Below are 28000 nucleotides of genomic sequence, written 5' to 3'. Positions count from 1 at the left end.
CATTAGTTTTTTAGGTGAGGCCAGATCCTGATTGACCTGCAAGACAGGGAAATGTGCCACTTGTGATCACAGTGCCTGGGGACTAAGGGCAGCAGGGGCTTCACTGTGCCCTGTAAGGAAGGCTCCTCCGTGGCAGTGTTGGTTATTTGGTGATGAGAGCTTCCATAGAGAGTGGGTGTTCTCCAAGTGGGTGTCTGCCAACGTTTCTGGAATAAAATACTGCTGAGCAAATACACTGAGTCTTCCCAAGGACAGGCAAGGCAAACTGTGTCACCCATGGACTCTGTGTGTCCTGTGATGTGCTGAGAGAATGATGGCAAGTGCAATTATAATTGCACTGTAATTGCCCACGAGGTTCTGCTGTGCTTGGTGTTACAGGAGTGGATACGAGGAGCCCTCTTGATACAGCTGCTGCTGTTTCAGTGCAGAAAGGGATTACTGTAGTGGAGCAAATGGCTTCCTGTCCTGTTTGCTGTGGTTTGGCTTGTTGGGCTGCACACCAGTTTTTCTACTGCCTGCAATTGCTTTCCTTTCCGTTTTTCCCTGTCGTTGGGCTGTTGGGACCGAGGTGCAGGCTGAAGGCAGAGGACAGCCGACTTCTTTTCTCCCTGCCTGGCTCTCACGATGTGTGCCATGTGTCCCCTCGCAGCGAGGGGAGGAGAGTTCCCCTCCCTTCCCTTGTAAAACGCCCTCTCCGGGATGCTCCAGTAGGAGCTGGTGGGAGGGAGGGAGTTCTGACTGCACCGAAAATGTCATTAAAAAAAAAAAAGGCAACTGACAGAAGAGAGAACTTGTCCTCAGATTCCTGCTTTATGCAGCGTAAACCGAGTCTCTGAAAGTGCTGAGAGAGCTGGAAGGAGTCAAAAATGAAGTACAGAGGCGCGGTAAGGTTTATTTTACTGCTTCGATATCTGTGCAGCTCTCAGATGTGTATTTCTTCTTGTCTAGCCTGAGAAGAAGGGAAATAAGTTTTGAAGGTTTCAGCAGGAGGGTGAAATGTTTGAGCCTGCTTTGTGGAGCATACAGTAGCAGGAGGGTTTCTAGAAAGTGGTTGGAATGGGGAAAATACCAAACAGAAGATAAATGTTTTGAGGTGGCAGCGTAGGTGGGAGATGGGAAAGTGGGAAGAGAGGGGTTAGCAGAAGAAAGGAGAAGAAAGGGTGGAGCTTTTGCTTGGGTGGAAGGGGCACGAGCCTGGGAGTATAGGGTGGTGGTAGGCATGGGTTGTGTCCCACCCAGGGACCGTGCCTGTGACTGCTGCCATGGGAATGGCAGGAAATACCTGCTGGAGGACTCACTGCCACTCGGTCCCTCTGGGATGTATTTACTTTAGCAAAACTTTGTCCATGTTTTAGCAGCAACCAGGAAGCCTGAGTCTGTGCGCAGCGCAGCAGAGCTATCCACAGCTTTGAAAAATGTGGCAAAAGGTGGAGGAAATTGGGATTGTTACACGGAAAAGATGAATAAGAGAGGAGAAAAAGTAACGTACACAGTACTGTAACAGTGAGGGCAGATCACGGGCTCCTGTTCTCTGTGCAGTAACATAGGAACAGGGGCACTTCATCTGGGTAAAAGCTGGTAAGGAGTTGCAAAGATTATTTTCATACAGTGCATAGTTGTGCCACAGAATTCACTGACCCTGGAAGATGCTGAGGTCAGGAATTTAAGGTTATTTAAAAAAACAAAGTGTATGTGGGGTTCTGTCTGGATAAGAATGTCCAAAGCTTTAATTGGCCAAGTTAGCAAATCTGGGAAGCGAAGGACTGAGAAGAAAACGTCTCTAGGTTTAAACAGTTCTCCAACTATTGAACTGGGGCCACAATATCTATCCCATACCTGCTCAGCTTGGAGAGCCTTGCATCTTTTCCCAAAGAAGTCCATCAGGTGCTGAGTGCTGCCTGAGGAACGCTGTTAGCCCTGCAGGGAAGCACTGAGCTGGAGTGCCTGCACACAGCAGCACCGTGCATTTGAAGGTGGAGTGCTCTGTGCTTAAGGACTGTGGTTGGATTTCTCTCAGCGTGGAAGGCTGTAGGAGTCAGCCAACCTGAGTCCAGCTATAGACATAGGAAAAGGGTGGGTTTTTTTTAGGGTGATAGCAGTGGTGTTGTTTAGGGTGGTGGTTTGGTATTCTCCGAGAGAACATGTGGGTGTGGAAGTGCCCTTCGCATGCACTGGGAATGCACTGCAGTGCTTGCCCTGTTGGGAAAGTTTTACAGTCTTTGAAAGACATAATGGTCTGAAATGGTTGTGTGGGGCGTGTGGAATCCAGAGCAGAAGGTGGGAATCTCTAGTGTGGGGAAAGGCAGAGTGCACCAAGAATAACAGTGAGTCACGCAGTATACAAATATGTGAGAGAGGCAAAAGAATGTGTGCGTTTAAGAGAGGACTACAACAGCAGTTACCAAAGAGCAGGGAATGGGGCCACAAGGTCAGCACCCCATTGCTGCAGGCTGGGAACAGGTCCAAGCCATGGTGCTTATCTGCAGGCCAGTGTTTGAGTTGCTGTTCCCTTCTCACCTGCTCCGTCTGACGTAGAAGTGGTGGCAGAACTTCTCTGGAAGTGTTGTGGAAGGGCAGTGATTCCAGCGTTTGCTTTTCACGCCATCTGTTTGTCTCCTGAAGCTTCTGTGGGACCTGAGCTCCCAGGTAGCACTGCTGTGTATACTGAAATCAGCCATGTCTATCAACTAGCAACAGCTTATACCACCTGTCCAGGAGCAAAAGCATCAGTTCCTTAAATGCAGGAATTCAGTGTGTTCGCATTTCCAGCCTTGGTCATTTTCCTGGTTTTCCTCATTCATTTTTCTTACTGCTATTTTATATCAAGCTTGATATAAATATCAAGTTGACTGAAATATGAGCATCCCTTCTCAGGGTAAGCATTTTTTCATTCCTTCAAAGTAGTTCTTTCAACTTTTCAGTAATAATTGCTTCTCTGTTTCCAATCTTCCTCCATCCCAGAAGTCTACTATCTAGAAAATATGTTTGAACATTGAACAAATGACATTTCCTGCAAGTCTCCATAGCTCCCTTTGGTTTACAGTTAATTGTTATTTGCATTTCTAATCTACATTTGAGCCTCTTAGATTTCTGCTGTTCTACTGCAAGTGCCAAATGCCATCGATTGACATATTAAGGGTGGTAATTAACTGCAGCAACATCCACACCCTGCATTATTACTTTTCAAAAGAGTGAATTTTACTTTCGCAGTTCCATCTCCCTGTGACCTACATGCATTTAATAGATACTTAAAATATGCACACAGAATGATTACACTGCTCATGTTTCCCATTCTGCTTTGCATGTTAGGGTGGGAGATTAAATGTAGCTTGGAAAAGGGAGGCAGAACTTCTGGCTTTTAGGCAGCTTGCTACTGGAGACGTAATAAATCTTGGTGAGAGCAAATTAAGCTTGCTTCCCCTATATTTCTGATTATGTTAAGTTTTAATGTGCTCCAGCTTGTCTTGACTTAAAATATGGAAGACTTCAAAATAAATACTTTACAGGAATTAGGCGAGGAAGTGGCATTTGTCTCTCCTTAATACGATTTCTTGCATAGTGGGTGCCATAGTCAAATCCGTTCAATATGTGTTTTAGGATCAGAGGGGAAGTATCAGAGAGGGAGAACCAAGTTCTTGCATGGGCAAAGTGCACCCGACTCCAGACATTCCTTTGTTGGAGATGTATTGCTCTAAAAGAAGCAAGAATTTAAAAATAAAAAAATAAAAATCATTCTATAAATGGTCCTTGAGTGGCAGCTGCTGACACTGTGAGGTTTTGGTTTTTTGCAAGTTGAAGTTGTTCCCTTTAAGTCTACTATTCCATATCCTCAGTGTTTTTATCTGGTTTTGATCTCGTGCAGTCTGAGCACCATCATTTTTTCTCAAGTGCTTACTAAGATCCCTCGACTCAGATCCACCGAGTTGTTTTCGTTGTTGCTTTCTCAGTGTGAAAGGGAAGAAGAGCTATCCCATTCTGCACCTCCGGAATCGAAGCCCTGGATAAAAGAGTTGATTTTTGTCTGCTTTGCTGTCTAGCTCATGCCCTGTCCAAACCCTTTCCCAGGCTGCACAGTAGAGTAGAAATCAGAGGTTTTTATTTTCCTTCCTGCAGCTCTGGCGTGACACTGAAGAATGTTATGCTATCCACGAGACAAATGTGTTTTAACTGCCACCTCCCCACAAGAAGTTCATTATTGGTTTGGACTTCTTATTGTCTTCCAGAATCTAATCTGTATTTTCCTTCCCACTTAAATTTGGTTCTTGCCTGTGCTTCCGTTCCTGGCTTTGTAACTATTTCTGGAAGCCACAGATCAATCATCTTTCACTTGATGCCGAGATAAAGATGCCTCTTTCCATGTGCCAGCTTCCTGCAGCTCAGTGCAAGTCTCCTGCTCTGCTGAGTGCTTACTAGCTGATCTGCAATAAGGAATTGTCAGAGGAAAAGACTGAAACGTGCATTTTAGATTCAGAAGGAGAAATCCGATTTATGTCGTGTGATATTTCGTTCTAAATCAGATGGTTTTAAAGCTCCATGTAGGACCATTCACTGTGAGAGGTGTTTTCCCACCCGTCATGCAGGGATGCTGCAGGAGGAGGGCGAGTTACCTGAGCCATTGGCAGCAGTTCTGTGTCTGGAATTGCTGTGATGTGAATTACTTGCTCAGTTCATGTCAGCCCTGAGCTCCTGTGCTGGTGGCAAGGAGTTGCCCTCCATCTTCTTCCTTCACAGAAGGAAATTTCCCAGATGTCCATCAGTCTGAGCTCTCCAGTGCTTTGGAACTTGTGACGAGCTCACAAAGCCTTGGGTTTTGTTTTCAAGGTGTATTGGATCTCCAAGTCCTAAGCAGAGGAAGGTCTTTATCATGCTTTGGCAGTTAACATAATTTAAAAGTAAAATATTTGTTTACACCTTCACAGTACTGAGTCATACTAACTCCGTTTAGGAAACTCAGTGCTATAATCTCAAGTGCTTTTGTACTCTTAGGAGCTGCTTGTAAGGGTATTTTCTGGTCTTGTTGACTCTTGTATGAACACAAAGGAAGGCTGGAACCTCAGCCAACATAAACCTGGCTCTGCAGGCTGCATTGAGCAGCACCAATTTACATCAGCTGAAAGTCGCTCCCAAAATGTAATCGCACGGAAGAAAAAGGCATGTGGAAGTTGCACGGCTTTGGTAATTGCACTGGCTTGGTCCCACCATTCAGGAGTGACAGTTTTCCTTTCCTGGCAGAGAGCCACTGTTGTGCTGATGGCTCTGGATAAGAGATTAAAAGCAAAAAGTAGGTTAGAATAGTGTGGGAATGGGTCCCTTGGAGCTGTACCTTGGGGTGGGTTCAAGAAATGCAGTCAGGTTGTACTCCCTCAAGGAGTGACCATTAGGAGCTGATTTTAGTGAGGGAGAAAGGGTGAATTTCCATCAGAAGATGCAGGCGCTCTGAAGCCCACAGGCACTAAGATCAGGTGGAGATGGCTCAGATTTTTCCAGTTCCCTGCTTGCAGCCCATGCTGGGTGTGAGAGGCCTTAAGTAAGGCACTGCCATGGGATGTCCTACGAAGGTAGGGACCCTGAGCCTGGTCCTGGTGATTCCTGTAGGCAGGTTGATGATGCACATGGTAGAGGTGACCTAACTGTACTTTACTGTTAGAAGGGGCACCTGTGCTCCTTTTCCTTCTAGTCCTCTGACACTCACCTGATCCCATGGCAGAGAGATTCAGCTTACTGAGCTAATAGAAAACTGCCTCATCATCTGCTTATGGTTTTGCAGGGTTAGTAAGTTGTGTTGCTTCAAGCTACAGGACACAATTGCACAGAGGGCAGGTGGGACAGCCCTTTTTGTTTGCATTGGCACTGTGAGAACAGCTCATCCACCACTGTGCTCTCATAGCAGCTTCAAGCAAAAGTGATTTTCACAAGAAAGGACCTAATCAGACCCTCACTGCTGATATTCTCCTAATTATGTCAAAAACTCCCTGCATGGGGCTTTCAGAACTGTCCAAACTGCTCTCTTGCATAGCATAGGCCAGAGGATGTTTTAAATGAACAGTATGTCAGCTGGAGGTGTTTTGGCAGAGATAAATCTATCTATTAAAAACAGGTCTTGCTGCAAAGATGCTAAAGGAGCCAGTCCTATTGCTGCTCTAATAGTCAATTAGCTTCACTGTAATATTCTTTTAACCCCTAATCAGGGTTTTCTATCATTAGTTTACAGCCACCAGATTTGATGTCTGCCTACTAACGTGAAATAACTGATGTCTTAGCTATTTTAATTTACCCAGTGCCTTACAGTCACGTTCATCATCCAGTAGGAACATATGGTCATCTTTATGACTATTTTATTCCTGAGTAGTGTCTTCTTTGCCCACTTTCTTCCTTCAGCATGACTGTTCCGTTTCCATTTTTAGAAATGATTTATTTTCCCCTCCTTCAACGTTGCATCTGTTCATGTTATTGGTAGTGAAATAGTTGGTGTGGACATTTCATGTTGCTGGTAGACTTGGGCATAAGCTAGAAAACAAATGCTGAAATGGTGGCACGGAGGAGCACGAGTCGCTTAGCTGAAAATTGTGAGCATTTGTTTTGTTCACACCAATAGAGACTGAACTTCAGTGAGAGGAAAAAAGCGTGGAGCAAACTGGAAGCTGCTTAGGCTTAAATGCTTGTCCCAGAGGAGGTGGCTGCTGTAGTGTTTTGTGTTGTAAGTGGGATCGATTGCTTCTTCCTTAGGCTGGCTGCGTGCAGCTGGGATCAGTTTGTCCTGAGCTCAGGGGAGTGGCTGATGAAAGAGCTGCTGAAACTGCTAAGTGATGTTTTCTGTGGAAGTCTTCAGAATTATATAAACTTGGATTAACTGTGCGAGGGTGGAAGTTTCTCCTCAGTCATTTTTTTGAGGCAGCTGTTTTAAAACTGCATCCGTAAGCTGTTAGCCACTTGGAAACTACTGGTTTTCTTGTGTTGCCACCTTTGTTCCCATCACCTTTTCCAAAAGCTGCTCCAGAATTGCACGGCTGTGATATTAGCCTTCTAATTTCTAGGCAGAGTTTATTTGTATGAGGTTTATCCCTATTTTGCCTTGTTTGTTTGTTTGTTTTGCCAGTATTGTCCTCTATCTCACCACCACCCTTCCTCTTCACCGTGGCAGAAAGGATAGAAAAAGTCAGCAAAGCACTTTGCTGAAGGCATGGAAGAATTGGTTTGGAAAGTCTGGATGTTCAAAGAGGATTACTGTGCCAGTACGTGCAGAATTGTCCCAGGCTTGATCTTTGAGAGTTTACAAATCAGGCCTTCCAGACCATGAGACCAACTTACAACAAAATAAAGAGGAAAATTGAAATCGTGTTTCTCCATTATGTTTGAGCTATTAGAGTGGATCTGGATTTGAGATTTCCTAGTGGTGATTTGCAGGAGCTTGTTTTTCTCTTCAGAAGCTGCTGGTTTCATGCAGTGACTTATGCCCAGGCATGGGGATTTCAGGAAAGGAGCCAGTTAGAACTTGCAGAAGTTGGGAAAACTATTCTTGTCAATTCTAGTTAAGTCTAAGCAACTGCAAACTGAGGGAATTTGCACCCCTTTGGGCCCAAATTTATACTTCAGTGAGTCTTTCATTTATTACTACTTAACAAATCTTTCTTCTGACCAAAGTTGTTTTTATTTTCTCCCTACAAACCATCAGTCCCTGTGTTATGACCACTGCTGTATCTTGAAAAAGAGCAGAAAGGAAATAACCTGGCAACATGAATCAGCAAAAATGATGCACATCACTGTGCAGGGTTTTCAGCCTGGAGGACTGTGTTTCTGCAGCTGTCCATATTCCTAGGGTGTAAAACTGCTCTGGGAGAAGGTAACTGGACATTGCTGTTAGTGCATGAGCCTGTGGAAGAACAAGCTCCAGTGCCATCTCTGCCAGTGATGGGAATATCCCAGAACATAACAGAAAACTCTGAAATGCAGTAGAGCTGCAGGGAAATGATTGAAGGGAAGGGTGCCTGCTGTGAGAAGTTCACGAAGTCAGAAGGATTTAAGATGATGATAAGGAAATGCAGACAGGCGTGAGGCAAATTCTTTTAATACCTTGTATCTTGTCTCTGATTTCTATGGTTGTCTCTTGTTGTCTTTGCCTTGTATCCTTAATCTAATTGTCTGCAGTAGAAATTTTCCCTGCAAGTAAGGACTGAGTCACTCAGTGCACATTTCCTCCCTTGTTTTAATACGTGGGGTCAGAAGGAGTAAGATGTCAGTAAGATGTAAGATGTCAGACCCATGTTTCCCAAAGACAGCTGTGTCACGGTGTAACATAGATTCATAGGTACATTAGGTTGGAAAGGACCTACAAGATCATCTAGTCCAACCATCCTCCTATCATACTGCATTACACTGAGAATGTAACCTTGACAAGAGTGTCAGGGAATGGAAGTTCCTTGCTGCGTGGGATAGATGTTAGTGTCTCAACTCAGAACAGTGCAATGGGATGCAGAAGTGCCCCTTAGTTCTGTGTTTTCCCAGAATTTCCCATTGGGGATCTCACTCAGGCTTCTCAGCTGATCAGCAGTGTGAAGCTGTTTGCTCATGAGATGAATCATCGTTAGTCATGAAAGATTCCTTACCTCAAAATGACTTCCTGTTAAGAAATGAGAGAGAAAAGGAGCAGAAGGGAGAGCACGTCTCAGTCTCCTAGTTTTATTCTCTTTGTGAAATGCTGGTTTGATTTATTCATTTCTTTAAAGTGATTGGAAATCTGGCAATGACTTCTCCCCAGCGCTGGGTTCTCTTCCATCTCAGCAATAACTGTAAACCAACTGGTAGAGCGTTAGCATGCGTGAATTGACATTTTCAACAGCACTAGGGTTATTCTGATGCTCTCCTATTTATAGATTGTCCGTGAGTGATTGTGTTTAATCATTCTTATGGATTCAGTGAGCTGCATATTGAAACCACAGCTGTCCCAACCTTCCTCTGCTTCTGGTTGCAGGGAGCGGGGAGTAACGGTGTTCGGTTGACCATGGAGAGCGCCCTGACCGCACGCGACCGCGTCGGGGTGCAGGATTTTGTCCTCCTTGAGAACTTCACCAGTGAAGCAGCGTTCATTGAGAATCTGCGCAAGCGCTTCAAGGAGAATCTGATCTATGTGAGTAACAGAGGGGCAGGAGCCAGAGTGTCCGTGTGTGACCCAGGTTTGGGATGCTGAAGGCATAACGTGGCTTTGTTCGGTGGTTGGAGGGATTTGGAGACGATGGTGTCAGCTTTCATGGAGCGTGGTCTGCTGGTGTCTGCTGGTCCTCTGCCGGCACTGAAAACCCCACGTGCACCACATTTCATGAATTCACTCTGGAGTGGGTCGTCATCAACCCCAGGCTCAAACCCAATCCCAAGCAGTATATGAAAAATAACCCAGTATTCTTGCTTGCTAGAAGATGTAAAACCACCCGTAGGTGCTGTTTGTCTGGCAAGGATGATGTGTCTAGCATAACTCCTGCAGTGTCATGCTGCACGGAGAGGTCACTTCTCCAGCACCCTCTGTCTCTTTGAAAGCCTTTAACAGCATCCCTAGCACTCCACTGCAGGCAGCCCTGGTCAACAGCATGAGCCTTCAGAGCCTCTCTGTGGGCTCCCAGAGAATCCACTGCTGCTCCTTATGTAACCTCTTCATTTTGTGTTTTCTTTTCCAGACGTACATTGGCTCAGTCCTGGTGTCTGTTAACCCATACAAGGAACTGGAAATCTACAGTAAACAGAACATGGAGCGATACCGTGGTGTCAGCTTCTATGAAGTTTCTCCCCACCTGTGAGTGGCCTGTGGGTAAACTGTGCAGTTTGTGTCATTCCCACGCAGGCATGTGCAATAGTGACATGTGAAAGCAAGCAAATAGGACTTCTCCTTGTCCCACATCCAGTGCTAAAATCATTGGGATATAAAGGATCCTTTAAAGGGTGTGGTGTATGGCTCTTTCTATTCCTGTTTCCCTCTCCAAAGAGGATGAGTTGCCTTTGCAAGAGCAGTATTTGGAAAGGGAGGTGGTTCCTTCCTGGCTGGAGGAACAGAGCTGCTTACCCAGCCCTGGCAGGACAGGAGTTCATTGTTCCAGGGTTACTTGGGGTCTGCATGTCCGGGTTGTGAGTTTCCCCTGCTGCTATATCACTCATTTAGCATGAGGTTAAGTAGGGGAAAGAGTATGTATATGTGTGCAGTGGTTTCTTTCCTACCTCTGATATTACAGCCTGACCAATATTTATCTGGTATTTCCCCTGTTGCTAAGATACCATGTGCCTGTTGGAACAAGGAATGTATTTATTTACATGATCTGGCCTGGTGAGCATTCCCAGTTTCCCATATTAAAAAAATAATAATAATTAAAAAAAAAATTAAAAAGAGGGCTGAGATTTGAGAGTTATTTTTGAGAGCATTTGGATTTTTTTATCAGACTGAAAGAGAAAGATGACTGGGAGCTGAGGACATTTGGCTCCAAAATGCTTTCTTTCAGTGCCAAGGGCCAAATTCTGAGCACTTCTTGGAGAGAGCTTTTTTTTTCTTTTGAGATCTTGGAAGAGGAAACGATATTATTTTTGAGCACGCTATTTGGATTGTTTCTTATTATTGGCACGTAATCCAGAAGAGTAAGCAAACCAGAATGTGCTGCAAACACAGAGGTGGAGAGACACTCAGACTTTCCCAAGAAATGATGCAGTTGAAGCTGTGTTTGCTATGATAAAGCTGTGATTTTTACAGTGTTACAGACTTCCTTTGTGGGCCTACATGGGAGGCAGCTAAACCTGAATTACCAATTCTCCCCTTGAACTGGATGTTACATGGTGCACACTGTGTCTCCGTGCCCTCAGCCTTAACTCCTCTGTGAGCTCTTGCAGACTGTTGTTGCCACGTGGGCTTCCTTTCATCCTGCCCTTCTGGCAGAGGCCTGGCCTCGACACGGCACTTTGGCCTGAGATCTGGGCACTTCTCAGGGCTTTGTTGTCATTGGATGATATTTTTATTTGAAAATAGTTGGGACTGTGTCTGTTATTTTGTCTGCAGTAAGCAGAGGACTAAGCATGATGGCAGTGAGAGTGTGTGTCATGGAGGGCCAGGCAGCTCTGCGTTACACACGGCGATTTAAATCACAGAGTAGCTGATCATTTCTGATGCTGTCTTCTTCCTTGATGTAGTCCCCTGAGAAATTGTAAAGTCTGCAGCTCGTAAGTAACAGCCCTTGAGAGCTGTGATACCAAATACCAGCACTGCTCCAACTGGAAAAAAGAAACAAAAACGGTAATCATCATTAATTGTTGCTATCATCTCATTAAAAATCATGACATCATTGGATTATTAAATCCCTTTTAAATATTCTGAGGAGTACTGAAAGGATCTGCAGTGCTGCACTCTGTGCATCTCCTTTTGCACTATTACAGGTGTCTTTTTCTTCTTTATCTTGTTCTAAACTGATGATAGAAAGCTGAAATAGTAGGCTGTTAATATTTATATTAAATACTATGCCACCCCAGTGTCAGAATAGTTTGGCCCGAGCACTGGGTTTTCTGGGAAGTGCATCACATGCAGTCATTCAAAGGGGAAAATGTATCCCTACGGTGCTGAAGCACAGCACAATTCCCAGAGTGCTGTGTCACATCCTGCCCTATTTATAGCCTGCAGTGGGGTTTGGAGGTGGCAGCTCCACGTGGGACAGTGAGCATCTTCAGGTGAAAGGGATTCTGTAGGAGGTACACGTGAGTGTGAGCATTCTGCTCGCCCCCCAGTGAAGACGTACACTCAGAGGCAGTTAAACTAAGTGATATTTACATTTATTCAACCGTTTAACTTCCAAAATACTTCAGGGACAGAAGTCGAATGGGAAAAGAAGGAGTCGATGAGTTTGGGGGTAAGTGTGCAGTTGTGTTGCTAGGTAGTTCAGCTGCGTTGCCTTAGCACCAAGTATTAATAGACTTGAGAAGGCCACGGGTGTTATTTTGGTGTGATTGTTTTTAATTAATTTCACAGCACGAGGGTTAAAAACAACAACAACAAAAAAGGCAGAACCCCAATGATTATTGAAAGATTAATGAGTGTATGAAGACAGGGTATGTGCTTGATAGCCACATGGAAGACAGCTGGGAATGTTATTATTGAGGTGTTCTTATATGTGTGTGTGCATTGCTCCTCTCCTCTCTTACTTTCTCCCCTTCCATTTGGTCCTTCTTTTCCTCTCTCCTTCCATAAGCAATTGCCACTACTGTTTGTCAAACCCATCTTCCTACTGTCTGGTGTTGTGAAAGTACGAGTTATTATTGGTACAAAAACCTGCCTGGTCTACTCCAGGGAGGAAGGTAAGAGAGAGGAAGAGACAAGAAGAAGCCGGCACCCAGGGATGGCAGCAATAAACTGTGGATGTATGCAGGCAGGAGGAAGTGCCCACTATTTCGGGTAGCGTTTGGCTCTCGTTGGATGCTTGTTGGTCTGTTCTGGCTTAATCCAGCTCTTTCTGCAACCCCAGAAAAGCTGTGGGAGATTGGGTTGTTTGATATGGGGGTTTTGTTTGGGAGCTGCCAGATGGCAAAGTGCAGTTGTGGCCTTCTGAGTTTGTCATCGCTTAACAGAGGAGCTAGAATAAAGATCAGTGGAAAACAAGAGTTTTAGTCAGTGTAAAGCTTGATGGTTCTGTGGGGACAGAATTAAGTTTATCTGCACCATTTAGTCATCTTTTACAGAAACTCTTCTCACCTGAGTGGGAAGGGACAGCACATGGCTCAACTCCTTCTTTTACAGCCTTCCACACTCACTGTCAACTGATTTTAGCAGCATGAAGACCTTTTGCAAAAGAACAGTTTTTAAGGGAATGAAATTGGATAGATCGATGTTATGACCCTGCAAAAACTCGGCCCAGGGTTTAAGATGTGTGTAGAGATGTCTGAAAGGGTTCCCAGTGATCTCCTTGCTAGGAGCTCACACTGTGGGGTGGTCTGTGCCCTTCACTTGTGGGCACAAACTCATGGCTGCTTCCCGTTGTTCCGTAGCTACGCTATCGCAGACAATTCGTATCGCTCCCTGCGCATGGAGAGGAAGGATCAGTGCATTCTGATATCTGGGGAGAGTGGGGCTGGCAAAACAGAGGCCACCAAGAAGATCCTGCAGTACTACGCCGTGACCTGTCCAGCCAGTCAGCAGGTTGAAACGGTGAAGGACCGCCTGCTGCAGTCCAACCCTGTCCTCGAGGTATCTCTAGAGTCTGCAGCTCTGAAACTTGATGTTTAGTCAGGCCAGCAGTGCTCACATTTTCCAGATGAGGGGGTGGAGGCAGCTGGACCCTGCTGGGTGTGATTAAGCTGTCTCTGTGCAGTGGAGAGCATATCCTGGGAACACAGGTGGGCAGATCATCAGTATTGCACACAGGGGAATCCCAGCCTGCTTCCAAGCCAAAGGAATGGTCATCTGCTGCCAAGCTTTCTCGGCCCTTTCATGTCCACCAGGAACAGCTCAGGCGTGGCCAGGCTGCAGGAGAGAAGCATTTGTAGTGGGAAGAGTCCTGGTGTGCTGCCTAAGCTTGCAAAGCCAGAAGTTGACGCGTGTTGTGGGCAGCTTTGCCCTCTAATAAAAGCAATCATGGGAGTGTTTTCTAGAGCTGTGGTGTCCTCTAGTGTCCAGCCCTGCTCTGTCGTTATGGTTCCCCTCAGTATTTCCAATCTACTCAAATCCAGGCTGAGTGCAGGGAAGGGTTTGCTCCCATATGAGAAGGAGAACCCTGAGAGGTCTAAGGCTGCAAGGATTGTGCCTGCTGTGAGCAGCACTGTGAGTTACTGGAAGCAAGTAGCTGTGATGAGCGAGGAAGCTCTGAGGACTGTCAGACCTGATGTATGTTGTCAGCAGTGAACTGGCATTAAAATAAATTTGCTGGGGGGATGGAATTGTTTTCAAAGGTGTGTTCCATCTGCAGGGTGTCATAATCAGCATAAGTATTTTGCATTGTAATCCGTTTTCATCTTGCTTAGGTTGGAAGGACCAACCTAAGCCTTAATGGCTGTAAATAAGCAATTAGCACTTTCACAGAAGGGTTTATAAACCATGTTATTTGATACTGATTCATTTTTCTCTGTTCATTTCAGGCCTTTGGAAATGCAAAAACCCTTCGGAACGATAACTCCAGCCGGTTTGGGAAATACATGGATGTGCAGTTTGATTACAGAGTAACTTAAAATCTGTTTTATACTTCAGAACTGGTTCCAGTCGTGACAGGTCTCTGTTGCCTGTGCTTTCTTGCACTGATGGAGTGCACGTTCCCTTGCTGACCACGTGAGCTGTGTCTGTAGTAGCAAAGTTTGGTTCTAGAGGATTTCACAGAATGCATTTTGCTTTTTTTCTCTCCTCTCTGTAGAATGAGAGAGTGAGATTGAATCCTCTTTTTTTCCAAGGTATATATGCACTGTGCAAATGGATACTCCCAAAATAAATCCACGTAAATCCGTTGTGAGCCATCCTGTGTAACTTTCCATAATGTTTGTTTCAATTCCGACCCAAATTGCCCCACATGGGGAAGAGGAACACAGTGCAAGAACTGAGTAGCTAGGTGTATTTTTTAATTAAACTTCTCAATATGTAATCCCTCCATGCTCACAGTTTTGCTGGTTTTTTTTTTTTTTTTGTGTGTGTGTTAACTCTGAGAAAGAGCAATATGCAGGTTAGGATGTCTTTCAGTACACGCTGTAGCTGTATAGTCTATATAATCTTGTATTATTTTCACTTGATAGCTCATTTTAGATATACCTAAAAACTCAAATTGATGTGTATTTGCCAAGATGGAGATTGTGATGCCAAGTTACAAATAATTTTTATCGACAATTTTTCTGTATTGAGTTCTGCCAAAGAAGCAGAATATTCTCCTTCACGTTAATAAAACATTTCAATGATTCTGGTTTGATTTAGGGGGCTCCTGTTGGGGGCCACATCTTGAACTACCTCCTGGAAAAATCTCGAGTTGTGCACCAAAATCATGGGGAGAGGAACTTCCACATTTTCTACCAGCTGCTGGAAGGAGGGGAAGAGGACTTGCTGCGAAGGCTAGGCCTTGAAAAGAGCCCACAGCAGTATCACTATTTAGTAAAAGTGCGTGTTAATTAGTCATTATTTTAATATTGTTGTATTGTAGAACTGATATATTCTCAATTGTCTTTGTCTTCCTGATGTCACTTCAAAAATGGCACTGAAATCGCTGCTCCAGAAGGAAACGTATGGCAGAAGTACACTGGGCATGAGTAATGCATTTTTGGGAATTACATATTTATGTCAAACTGTGTATTTTTAGGGTCACTGTGCAAGGGTCAGCTCCATAAATGACAAAAACGATTGGAAGGTCGTGCGCAGAGCCTTGTCCATCATCAGCTTCAATGACAACGAAGTGGAGGTAGGACTTGCTGACAGCACAGCTACTGTTCCCTCTGCTGAGAATTGTTCTGCTTTCCTCCTGACCAGGGGCAGCCTTTAGAGTGAGCAAATTCTCTGCAAAAACCCTGAAACAAAAGATAGAATGTTTGCGTAGTGTGATAGCTAATGCAAAAATCTCCCTGCTTTTCCCGTCGTCGTTCTGTGTTTGCCTATAACTCATAATCCTGATGTCTGCCTGTTGCTTCTGTCCTAGGACTTGCTGAGCATTGTAGCAAGCGTGCTGCATCTGGGGAATGTGCAGTTTGCTGCTGATGAGCAAGGACATGCTCAGGTCACTACAGAGAACCAGATTAAATACCTGGCACGGGTGAGCATCATCACTAAGATGTACATTATGTGAAAGATGAGTGTGAGAGATTTCCTTGCTAAGAAGTTGATACCATTATATTGTTTTAAAATGTATAGAAGTTGCCAAAAATGCTCTTTCAGTTTCCCTGAATACATGATATTAATTTCCCTGAATGCAGATATTAATTTCCAATCATTTCTTCACTGGTAACTGTGAAAAGTTGGCAGTGTGAGTGGGGGATGTAGGGCTGTTTCACTGGATTGTGGTTTTGGGGTCTGGCCTTTCTGATCTCTTTAAACTAGTACGGGTGAACTGCTTCATAAATAAGTTGAACATTCTCCTGCTTTGCAGCTTCTGGCAGTTGAGGGCTCTGTTCTGCGGGATGCATTGATCCACAAGAAGATCATAGCAAAAGGGGAAGAGGTGAGAACACAAACGGGGGATCTGGGATGCACTTGGAGTTAAATCAGGCCAATGCAATAGCAGCTCTTTGTTAGCTGTGAGACAGGGAAGCTTAATTACTCAGTGGAATGCCTGTTGGATGACTTCTTTCTCCTTCTGGGTACAGTTAATCAGCCCTCTGAACCTGGAGCAGGCAGCTTATGCAAGGGATGCTCTTGCTAAAGCGGTGTATGGACGCACTTTCTCCTGGCTGGTGAACAAAGTTAACAAATCTCTTGCTTACAAGGTAAGTGAATCTCTCATTTGTTGATGAACTATCAAGCCTGGGAGGCAGTTCTAAATCTTTAAGCTGCCACAAGTTGCTCTGTGCTGTACAGTGATTTCCAATTTAGTTTTTCACGAGGAGGGGGGTAAGGAGCAAATGCTACAGCTACGTGGGGGAGATACGGTGGGGGTCTGTGACTGCACATGAACACGTTGTGTCCTGTTGCAGGAAGGAGAGTTTCCGGGCTGGAGAAGCACAACAGTTCTAGGATTGCTTGATATTTATGGGTTTGAGGTTTTCCAGCACAACAGGTTTGTTTCTCTTAGTGTCTTTGAGTTTTGAGTAAGCTCTGCATGACTTCTATAGTGTTTTCTCTCTGTTGTGTAGCAAGACATTCTTCCTTCTCTGCTTCTTTCAGTAAGTGAGAAAGAGATAACATCTCACCTTTAGGAAACTGAGTGTGTGGCAGGGTTTGCAACACGTGGGGCATCGTGCTGAGCATTCCCAGCAGTGCTCCTGGTGTTTCAGAGGCGTGTGCCTTTCTGGGCCATATTCCTGTGGCTGTTTGCACCATGCCTTTGTCCAGCCCTGTGGCACAGTTGTGGCTGTTCTGGTGTCCTTCTGTGGTGGGAGTGGGAGAGCAACTGTGGTACAATGTATAGGATTATATCAGTCTGGAAACTAAGTGACAGGTAACAATGAAATGAGACTACTACTGCACATGGATTAGAACTTATTTTGCTTGTAATACAGCATTAATGAATATTTTTCCAATTTTTCTTTGCAGCTTTGAGCAATTTTGCATTAATTACTGTAATGAAAAATTGCAGCAGCTCTTCATAGAGCTCACACTGAAGTCAGAGCAAGAGGAATACGAGTCGGAAGGCATTGCGGTAAGAGCCCAACACCACTTCCATCCACTGCCTCCTCTGCAGCACCTCCTGCAGGACAGAGGACAGATGATTAGAAGGAACTGTCATTAATGTTCTGCAGAGTGAATGATTTTAAAACCTTTTCTTCTGCCTTCTGTTTGAACTGCACTGGCAGTGGTGTGAAATTCAGCTGGAGCGAGGCGTGCCATCCCAATCTTTTATTCAGATACAAAAGATGATTTTTAAAGGGAACATTAAGAAAACACATGTGATGAGTGAAAATGCTTTTTCAGATGACAGAAATGTTATTTAAATAAGGCACTGTCTAAAATGTTCTGAAACTTTCACTCTTTTTCCCATCAAGGGCTGTTGTTACTCAAGTGTGATCTCTTGTCTTTGCAGTGGGAACCAGTTCAGTATTTCAATAACAAAATCATCTGTGATTTGGTGGAAGAGAAATTCAAAGGCATCATTTCTATTCTGGTGAGTTGACACGACCTTTTAAAATGAATCACTGAGGCCAGCAGAGTGGAAGAACACAGGAAAAAAAAAAGGTCTAAAATTAGATTGTTTGAGCAGGTGGAGAGAGCAGCCATGCACCCAATAATGACACCATTAGAAGTCACAAGCAGTCTGGAGGGAGGAACTTGTTCTCCTTTTCAACTCAGCAACTCTTGATTTGTTTTACTAAGTGAAATGGAGGCAGGAGGTGGCCTGCCTATTAAAAGGCCAAGGGGTCGAGGTGGGACTGTGTTTTGGTGAGGCAGAATTAGAGCTGAGCTGTGTGCTTACGAGCACAGAGAGAAACCAATGCCAGAATGCACGGGCTTTTTTCAGGATGAAGAATGTCTGAGACCTGGGGATGCCACGGATACAACATTCTTGGAGAAACTGGAGGAAACTGTGAAGAACCACCCTCATTTTCTCACGTGAGTACACAGCTGAGGTAGCTTTACTCGTGGCTTCCACGTGTGTGGCAGAGCCTGCAGGTTTAGTGACTCCAAAGTAACTTTATACCTCATTGTGTTTATTATGGCAGTGGCATCCCAGATAGACTGGATCCCACAAAAAATGAGAATGTTTTCATTTGCAAAGAGGTTAGATTATGAGTTATGGCAGTACAAGATAAGCTATTAAATCAGAGTTGGAGAAGGGGGGGAAAAAGGTTTGTCAGACTGGGAGGAAAGAGCATGTCCAATTATGCACTGAATCTTATTTCTCCTGTACTTACACACTGTCCAAGCCTGAATGAGGTGTGTAAAGCTCCTCCCCGAGCAGATTTGATGACATTTTTATGATTTGCTGGTTGGTAACTCACCTTTTTTACTTTTGATCTTGAAGAACAGCAAGCGTGATTCCCTCTCCCATCCCCCCCCAGCGTGTTCATTTTGTCCCACTCCAGGATCACATGCCATAGTGGTTCTTGAGGTGAATCCCCACATGAAACTGCTCTTTGTCCCTCATGAAGCTTTGTTTTCTCACCAGGCACAAACTTGCTGACCAAAAAACTCGCAAGTCGCTGGGGAGGGAGGAGTTTCGGCTTTTGCACTATGCTGGAGAGGTCACCTACAGTGTTGCTGGTAAGTGTGTGCATCATCTCAGCTGTCCCTCACTCTTCTCCCCCCCTCCATCCCCTTCCCTTTGAATTAAAACAGCTTCATTACATAGCAAAGACAAATCTGGGCACAGAGTACTCCTATATATGGTTTGATTAACTAGATTAATTTCCCATCTCAAATTCCCACCTTGTTATGCAATTCCTATGGAGCAGCAGTGGTAGCCTGAACCATTTCTTTTTCTTCCAGGTTTTCTAGATAAAAACAATGACCTTCTCTTTCGGAACCTGAAGGAGGTGAGTGTGGATAGGGGTTGCCTCCAATACTCAGCAGAATAAGGATTCTGCTTCAAAACAGGGTGGGATCTGAGGGAAGAGATCGAGCTGGAGAATGCATGATAGGGCTGCATTATGAAAAGACAGCTTAAGGTTTTCAAAGCGTGTTTTTTCTACAGAGCAACCCAAGCCCCTTCTGCCACACGTTTCTGTAACAGCTGTCTGAAGTTCACTCTCTGAAAATTAGTTTCTGAATAATATGTCTCTCTGCAGACCATGTGCAACTCTGAGAATCCTATCATAAATCAGTGTTTCGACAGGACAGAGCTGACAGACAAGAAGAGACCCGAGACGGTAAGAACACAGGAGCTGGTGGAGCTGTGGCACTGTGTCCTAACGTGGTGCCTCCTGCCTTCAGAGCTGGGAGGCTGTCAGGTTTGTTCTGCTAAGTCACGAGTGCTAGCTGTACATCACTGCTTCACACCCCATGTTCTTTCTTTTCTCCCAGGCAGCAACTCAGTTTAAGAACAGCCTCTCTAAACTCATGGAAATCCTGATGTCCAAAGAACCCTCCTACATCCGCTGCATTAAACCTAACGATGCTAAGCAGGCTGGTATGACCCTGGCTAACTCCTCCTCTGAGTGCTTTTCTACAACAGCCACGTAGACCACCAGGGCCCACTCAGTGGTGCACAGAAAGGAGCTCAATTGAATAAGTCCTGTGAGCTTTCTCATTTTGGGTCTGTGCCTGAGCTCCTTGCAGGATGGTGGTGGTAGTGCCAGTCAGGAGTCAGAACAGAGGCACTGGGCTCGGGTAAAGCAGTGGAGAAGGATTGTGCTTAAAGTCAACAACTGTAAACCTACGTCATTTCCTTTTAATGACCTTTAGTCTCTTGTTTCCTTCCCCTCTCTGCATAAAATATCCTAAAGGACAATTTATGTTTGGAACTAGATATAAATGTATACTAAGAGAGGAACAGGAGTCACAAAATAACTTTTGTGGGGAAGGGGTAGAGGTTGAAGGCTCTAAGAAAGAACCATTCCAAACTGAACGTTCCCTCCCCACACGAAGGGACACACACGTTAATGTAGCTTCTCCATTTTCATGCTCTCTCAAGATCGATTTGATGAAGTTCTGATCCGCCATCAAGTGAAATACCTCGGGCTGATGGAGAACCTCAGAGTGCGCAGAGCTGGGTTTGCGTATCGAAGGAAATACGAAGTTTTCCTGCAGAGGTAGGATCACCTTGGCCTTACCTCTCCCTTTTCCCTCCCTCTCCCCACAGATATTGAAACGTGAAAGCGTTCTGAACAGCAACGAGCAGCCCTTGTGCCTGAGGGAGTTATTTCCCTGAGGGAGCCAAGAGGATGCTCTTTTCCCCGCGTTCATCACTGGGGATGAGTTGGACATCTTGCCCTAAGGTTTCTTCTGCTGTTGATTTACAGATATAAATCCCTTTGTCCAGAAACGTGGCCTACGTGGGATGGACGGCCCCACGACGGAGTGGCTGTGCTGGTGAAACATCTTGGCTACAAACAGGAAGAATACAAAATGGGACGGTTAGTTCTCTTATTTTTTTTTTTTAATTTGAGGTTATGAATCATTGGACATCCATGTCACTGCTCTTAAATAAGGCACTTCTGTTGAACGGGTGGGGAAAAGATTAGAGATCCCAAAGGGGATGCTAAGGGCAGGAAGCAAACGTCTCTGGCTTGTTAAACATGCTGCATTTCTATTTCTAGAACAAAGATTTTTATCCGCTTTCCCAAGACTTTGTTTGCAACGGAAGATGCTCTGGAAGTGAGGAAGCAGAGCCTGGGTGAGTCACACACGCTGCAGCAATTCATGGACAGTTAGTTGTCTGTTTTGTCATTTTTTTTGTTTTCAAATTGCTGTTTTTCTTGCAATTTCAGCAACAAAAATGCAGGCCACGTGGAGAGGTTTCTACCGTCGGAAGAAATTCCTGCACATGAAACACTCAGGTATGAGGGAGAAAGGAAACTGCAGTGCTGTGTCACTGCGTGGTTTGAAGTGGCCATTGTTGTGAGTGAGAAGTCCGAGGTGAATCAGCTTTGATGTACCAGAGGGAACATCCCTGAAGCCTTGCTGGAAGCAGAAAGGAACGTGCAGAGGGTGCAGCTCTGAGTCCTTCCACATTATTCCTTGAGGCTCTAAGAGCATGGGCTTAACTTGTTCACACAGCAGCCTCTGTGCAGCAGTTCCCACCTGCCCGTGCATATTATTGCAGTTTATCTACCTTTATTGTACTGTTTAAAATCTGGATTCTGTTCTTTCCCGTGTGCCACGGTGAAGGCTGGTGCTGCTTTGTTGTGAGAAAGTGCATTCTTGAGCACTCTCTGTTTGCAGTTCTGTATGAGGAGCTCACTCAGTGTGATGTTTTTTGTACTTGCAGCAATAGCCATCCAGTCCTGGTGGCGGGGAACCCTGGGCCGCAGAAAAGCTGCCAAGAGGAAGTGGGCAGTGGAGACCATCAGAAGGTGCGTAAAGAGGAACCAGAGCCCTCACTGGGTGCTTACTGCCTCGTGAGAGGAGGGTAAGAATGAAGTTTCTTGTCACTGCAGCGTCAGGGATGTTTCTTAGTAAACTGCAGCCACTAGATAAAGGAGGTCAAGCTCAGGAAGTCCTAATAGGGCTCCCACAGTTGGTTGTTTTGTGACAAGTATTTTGAGTAGCTGATCCTTCATCAACTCCTATTTTACCTTGGCTACAGCGGAATGTTGACTACGGAGCCAGAGATGGATTGGAAGAGACCTCTGCCTGCTTCCATGCACACCCAGTCCTGTGTTCATCTCTCCTCAGGTTCATTAAGGGCTTTATTTACCGGAACCACCCTCGCTGCCCAGAGAACGAATATTTCCTTGATCACATCCGCTTCTCCTTCCTGATGAACCTCAAGCGCAACCTACCCAAGAATGTCTTGGACAAATCATGGCCAACCCCCCCTCCATCGCTCTGCGAGGTGGGTCCAGCTGCACCACACAAACGCTGCCTGTGTGAGAGCAAGAGCGAAGCAGGGGCTCACTCAGGTTCCCCGTCAGGTTAGCAGCTCTGCTCGCAGACCTGAAACACCTCGTGTATGTGTAAGGTTAGTGCAGTACTGAGCTGCACCTGGCAGAGACACAGAGTCCCAGTTAGCTGATCCAAGGGCCCTTCTGTTCGGACTCTAGAGCAGGAAGCAAAGGAGGGCATAACTGAAGTATGCACCTCAGGTGGGGAATGTTAGGGACAAACTGTCTCAGAGGAAAAAGAGCTTCCTGTTCCTTAATGTACTTTTAGAACTAATTCAGCTGTGGACTTTCTACAGTCGTTTCTCTTCTCTCCACTGTTTGAATTCTGCCTTATTTTCATGTGTTTTGTGGGATCTCCTTCAGGCATCCCAGCTCCTGCGCCAGCTGTGCATGCAGAACATGGTGTGGACCTACTGCAAGAGAATCAGCCCAGAGTGGAAGCAACAGGTACGTGCCCACGTGTGCTCCCTCACAGTCTGAGCTGATGTTACAGACATGACTTCTATGCTGAAGTGCTCTGCAATGTAAGGTACAGGACACGGGGTGTTTCTGTGGGCACCACTGAAAGCAGAATGAGAAATCTGCAGACTGAGGAGGAGGCATTGGCCAAAGAGAGTTCTGGGGACAGTATTTTGTTCCACTGTGTTTCACTGGTCTAGATTTAAAAATAAAAATGGTACTGAAGTGTATTCATCCATTAAAAGCTGTTAAAGGTGGGCATAGGAACTGTTTACGTTAAGCAGCATAGATGTTACTGTTTTGAGACATGACAGTAATTAGGTGTATTCTGAATTAGGCAGTATAGCATACTGCTTATGAAAGCCTGCCAAGTATTACTTGTGTGCTACAGATGAGTCAGTGGCTGAGCCTGTGATTAAGGACACAGGATTAATAAAAGCCATTACAGAGGTGAAAACACAGCAGAGCATTTTCTTTTCCCAAGCAACCAAGAATGAGAGCTATTCCTTATCCACATTTTTACCTTTAAATCACCTCCTGTACTCCATGCTCTGTAGCAGCATCCATCACGTTAAATCTGCCCTATATAAAGCAAAGGGGGTTTCCTGTTTCCTCACTGCCTGGTTTTGTTCTCATTCTGAATGGGCAGCAGTCAGACCTCAGGGTACTGGTCATACTGACAGCCTGGCACTCTGAAGAGGACCAAAGGTTTATGGTGAATCATCCTCTAACCAGGAACTCCCAGGGCAGTACAGCAGCTAACAATCCTACTGTTTGTCAAAGGATAAGGGAGAGAACACTGAGCTGAGGGGAGGAGGAACAGATGTTTTACACTGCACCAATAAGGATATAATTTCTTTTGTCTCTTGGAAGGCAAACATTTTATTTGAGCAGAGGTTTTATATTAAACAAGAATCCCTCTTCTGTCCTTGCAGTTGGAACAAAAAGTGATTGCCAGTGAGATTTTTAAAGGTAAAAAAGACAACTACCCTCAGAGCGTTCCTCGACTCTTCATCAACACACGACTTGGTGAGTAAGGGGAGCAGAGCTGGGGGAGGAAAGGGGCATTATCCACCCTCTTCTTGCTAGAAACTTCTTTCTGATCCCTTTGTATTTTGTTGCTGGTGTAGGTAATGAAGAGATAAGTGCTAAAGTCCTTCAAGCCTTAGAAAATGAAGCCATCAAGGTGAGATGCATGTCCTAATGCTTTTAGCAAGTTGCTTGAATTATTCAGCACAATTTAAGTCCTTTGTCAGAAGGTTAGATTCCCAAACATAGCAGGAAGTTCACACTCACATTAAGCTTTGAAGATCATCTGTGTGAAGAGCTGGTGGACCAGAAATACAATAGGAAGGTTTTGGCAAGTTGTTATGTCAGATAGATAGAACTATAGAACTGAGAGGGCTGCAGCCAACACCACTGCTCTTCATGATGCTCTGAGATGCTCAAGGGGGAGAGGAAGAGAATGATGAAGAAATCTACACAAAGTGAAGCAAAATCTGTATTTTTCGAGCGTGCAAGCAGCCAGTAGTCATCAAGTTATTGTTCAGAATTGACAGTAGGACTTCAGAAGGATTGTCTCCACTCCCCATTTACAAACCACCTCTCAGTGCCTCCTGCAAGCTCTCTAGGCTAGATGGAAGGTAACTAATGGCATTTTTAGCACTGATGACACTTAATTCAGTATGCAGTTCCTGTGATCAAGTATGACCGGAAAGGATACAAAGCAAGATCACGGCAGCTGCTGCTCACCCAGAATGCAGTCATCATTGTTGAAGACTCCAAAATCAAACAGAGGATTGACTATGCCAACCTGACAGGTGAGCCACAACATATGTGGGGTTTAGCTCACTTAATCTTAACCAATGCAGTAAGTAAACTAAAAAAAAATAGTTGGGCTTTGTCCCGGATGGGAATGAAATTATCTTATGGTGACGAATACTTTAAGTTTGTAATATCTTGAACTTGGGTATTTCTAACTGTGAACTCCATAAAATGTCACTGAAATTACTCAATCCATCTCTCCAAAGCCATTTCCCAACTGCAGGAAGTTGCAGCACTGCTATGCAGCAGCTGGCAGGACAATGGCTTCAGCCTCTCAGGATCTGATGTGGATTTGCTCCTTTTACAGAGTGAACTTTGTCAGAGAGAAGGCAAGCTGCTCTGTGTGTCTGACACACAGCAGTCCTTACTCATCTAAGAGCTCTCAGCTCCATCTGCCAGCATTGCCAGCACTCCTCCTGGCAGCCAATTCCTGACCATCATCATTCCAGTGTTGTCTTAATGCAATTATCCACTGCACTTGTAACTGTCACCATTTCTAAGCTGGTCCTGTGTTAGCACTGCTTCCATGGAGCTGCTCAGCTGCTGGGTTTCTCAGTGTGGGAACAGCAGTTGCTGCACTCCTGGGAGAGGTTTAGCAATGCACACGAGAGCTGGCAGTGTCAGGTCTGGTGTCACAGTCACTCTCTGTTGCAGGCATCTCCGTCAGCAGCCTGAGTGATAACCTGTTTGTGCTGCACGTGCACTGTGAGGACAACAAGCAGAAGGTAGTTGGACTCATCCAGCATTTCTCCAACCATCTCTAGGAACTGTTTTAGAGCAGAAGATCCAGGGTGGAGGTGGGTGGGGGAGAAGCACACGTGGGGACGTGTGCAGGTGAAAGCCCCCCCCCCCGTGAACTCACTTTGTGCCATCTGTTAAGTAGAATTCCACTTAGGTGTGCTCATAAATGGGATCCACCAGTGGATGGGGGGAGGGGTCCTATCCCCTTAACCCCATTACTGTTACCTTGTAATGGAAATAAGGTGCAGTGGGACCCGGGAGCTGTTCTCCATGTTAACCTGTTGGAGATAACTCTTCTGTAGTTCACAGAGCTATTTCAGTGCACTCACTGAGAAGCCACAACCACAGACCATGGTTGGTTTTTCCATCCTAGGGTGATGTTGTACTTCAAAGCGACCACGTGATAGAGACACTCACAAAGACAGCCATGAGAGCAGACAAAGTGAACAACATCAACATCAACCAGGGCAGGTGAGCGAAGCCACGCAGGCCCAGCCCAGCTCAGGAGCTGCTTCATTTTTGTGCTGGTTCTGCTTCAGCACTCCAGGGCTATGGAGAAGCCCCTAGAGCAAAGCCACTTGCACAGGAGGAGGGATTCACACATTCTCATCACACTTCCTGTTTGTCATTGCAGCATAAAATTCACAGTTGGACAAGGCAAGGAAGGTGTCATCGATTTCATATCGGGGTCAGAACTGCTTATAGCCAAAGCCAAGAACGGCCACCTAACCGTGGTGAGTACAGGCCCAGACTGCACAGAAACAGTGCATGGAAACCCACTGTGCCCCCGAGCCACATTCACTGCAGACAGATGTACACCACCACCACAGTGCTGAACTGTTCCAAGGCCCTTTCCCCACTTGCACTGCTTCTCATGCAGTCCCAGGGGACTGCCAGGCTTGCTCAAACTCATCAGGTAACCATCCTACAAATTGCTTGGGTTCTTTCACACAGTTCTGTCTTCAAGTCTAGTTTTAGAGGACTTTGTTAAAAGGAAACAAGAAAAGCAATTCCACTTCCCTTCTAGAATTGGTTGTAGTCCTCCTGCTAATGTGTTACACATATGCAGCTGATTTACACTGTCAGATTAAGGCTTGTTCAGAAACAAACCCAGAATCTCATTACAGCACCAATTCCCTGTTCAGCCATCAGTGCTGATGGATAACTCCCCTGCCCTCGTGCAGGAGGATGGCTCAGAAATGGATTCAGCATTTCCACTTTGCTGTGAGAAATCTGCCCCTTAGAACCCACAAATGCAGTCCTGTCAGAGGCTTTCCCTGCTCCATGCAGCATCTACCAGCTCTGCACAGGAAGATTACATTTCATAAGCACACTGAAGTGAGGATCACACCTCTCTCCATTTGCTATCCCATAACGGCAAACCAGACCACGTCCTGTGCTAAGAAGAGACACATCCCTTTTCTGTCAGCCTTTTCCAACCATCCCTGAGAACATTCTTCCAGCTCTGCCCTTCCTTGCTCTTCCCACAGCTTGTCTGTGTTCTCCTGCAGGTCGCACCCCGCCTGAACTCCCGATGATGGACGTGCCACCACTGCAGGAGCCCTTCCTCCATCAGTCCGACCACACCCCACGCATTGGCTGGATGCTGTTCCCAGCAAACCCCCGCTGCCCTCCTTGCTTTGCTCATTTTGTTTCTCGTTACCAAAGACCCACACTTCCAGACAACCCACAGAATGCATTTTGCTTTCTTGTCTTATCCAAAAGCTCCCAAAGAAAGGCCTTCTCCTCCTCCCCTTAGTGGCAAACAACACGGGTCCAACACGATGCCCTCGAGACCGTGGCTCACGATCCCTGCTCAGCCAGGCTCTGACAGAGGGAGTTCTGCCTCCACTCCACTTTCAGCCTTGATGGAAACGACCAAAACTTGTGCTTGAAATCATCCAAAAGCACCAAAAGTGAGAGGAAACACTGCTCTGTCAGCAGAGCCAACCAACGCCAAACTTTTATCCTCACTGACGAACGACTCCGCTCCGATGTCCCGATGCTCTGTTACACTATTAAAGCCATATTATGTAAATGAGTACACCCTGTAAATAGATATAGCTGAATATGAGATGTACTACAAGAAATGGCACTGATGTGGGAACTTCTGTTTTAGGTTTGGAATCTTTGTTGTTTTTAAGTTTATGAACGGACTGTATTAACCTGAGCATCCCATCATGTAACTCCACTCCTCTGGATCCAGCAGCTTCTTTCTTTTGCAGTCACCTCTCCCATTTCTTGCTGCATAGGGATATTTTTATACTGTAGTATTTTTTCATAACCATAACCACGCATCCAAACAAAACCTGAAGGTCCTTCGTGCAGCTCGGGGCTGTAAATGCAGCCTGCAGCCTCAGCCACCTGAGCTCTCCTTCCCTGCAGAACTCTCCACTGCCCCCGAGCAGCACCTTCCCCAGAAGTACTCTTCCCCTCCCACAGTCTTCAGGGATAACTGGAAGTCTGAGTCCTCACAGCAGAGCTGCAGTGTCTGTCAACACCTCTCACAACTGCCTTAACAGGGAAGAGATGGCTCCTGTGGTGCTGCTGGGCACCTTCCCAAGAGCTGCCACCCCGAGCCTGCAGGGCCACAGCAACGCTCGCAGGGCTCGAGCTGCATCCCAGCAGTTCACACTGAGCACTTTCACTCAGCCGTGAACCCGAGCAGCCCCATCCTGGGCAGCACGTGTCAAAACGCCAGCGACTGCACAGAGCCCTCCCACGTCCCTCCCGTGATGCTGCAGCAGCAGTCACACTAAGCCCTGAGTAACACATAACCAAACACTGCCACTGACAGAACCAAGTCCATCTCATTCCTGTCTGACATTATACAGTTGCTGAACACCGCCCGGGCCTGGAGTGCTGC

The 28000-nt window shown here is 45.6% G+C and overlaps 1 protein-coding gene across 2 annotated transcripts; it reads left to right on the top strand.

The window, feature by feature from the left end:
- Nucleotides 1–3: 3 nt before the first annotated feature.
- MYO1C (myosin IC) lies at nucleotides 4–26714 on the top strand. 2 transcript variants are annotated; one of them, XM_065731830.1, is made up of 32 exons: nucleotides 4–884; nucleotides 8969–9124; nucleotides 9666–9781; nucleotides 13000–13198; nucleotides 14086–14166; nucleotides 14903–15082; nucleotides 15282–15380; nucleotides 15615–15728; nucleotides 16062–16133; nucleotides 16279–16398; nucleotides 16606–16688; nucleotides 17165–17270; nucleotides 17652–17732; nucleotides 18087–18178; nucleotides 18735–18829; nucleotides 19055–19101; nucleotides 19354–19434; nucleotides 19589–19694; nucleotides 20199–20316; nucleotides 20527–20640; nucleotides 20824–20900; nucleotides 20995–21063; nucleotides 21495–21579; nucleotides 21902–22061; nucleotides 22474–22557; nucleotides 23505–23598; nucleotides 23700–23755; nucleotides 24254–24389; nucleotides 25048–25118; nucleotides 25508–25605; nucleotides 25769–25868; nucleotides 26646–26714. In XM_065731830.1, the coding sequence occupies exons 1-32, from the start codon at nucleotides 867–869 to the stop codon at nucleotides 26670–26672; spliced, it is 3135 nt and encodes a 1044-aa protein (XP_065587902.1). In that variant the 5' UTR covers nucleotides 4–866; the 3' UTR covers nucleotides 26673–26714. The 2 variants fall into 2 exon arrangements, with proteins under 2 accessions (XP_065587902.1, XP_065587903.1); XM_065731831.1 differs by lacking the exons at nucleotides 4–884; nucleotides 8969–9124 and having other exon boundaries at nucleotides 9705–9792.
- The last annotated feature ends 1286 nt before the right edge of the window (nucleotides 26715–28000 follow it).

Source organism: Cyrtonyx montezumae, unplaced genomic scaffold (assembly GCF_038088225.1).
Source record: "Cyrtonyx montezumae isolate F1298 unplaced genomic scaffold, pur_monq_1.0 scaffold_15, whole genome shotgun sequence".
NCBI classification, from domain to species: domain Eukaryota; kingdom Metazoa; phylum Chordata; class Aves; order Galliformes; family Odontophoridae; genus Cyrtonyx; species Cyrtonyx montezumae.
The sequence above is the reverse complement of the archived record's forward strand: the minus strand, read 5'-3'. Positions and strand labels throughout refer to the sequence as shown.

Coding starts and splice junctions, on each gene's coding strand:
- MYO1C (XM_065731830.1), top strand. Junction 9,125..9,665: donor TCAAGGAGAATCTGATCTAT/GTGAGTAACAGA, acceptor TTTCTTTTCCAG/ACGTACATTGGCTCAGTCCT. Junction 21,064..21,494: donor CCTGCACATGAAACACTCAG/GTATGAGGGAGA, acceptor TTGTACTTGCAG/CAATAGCCATCCAGTCCTGG.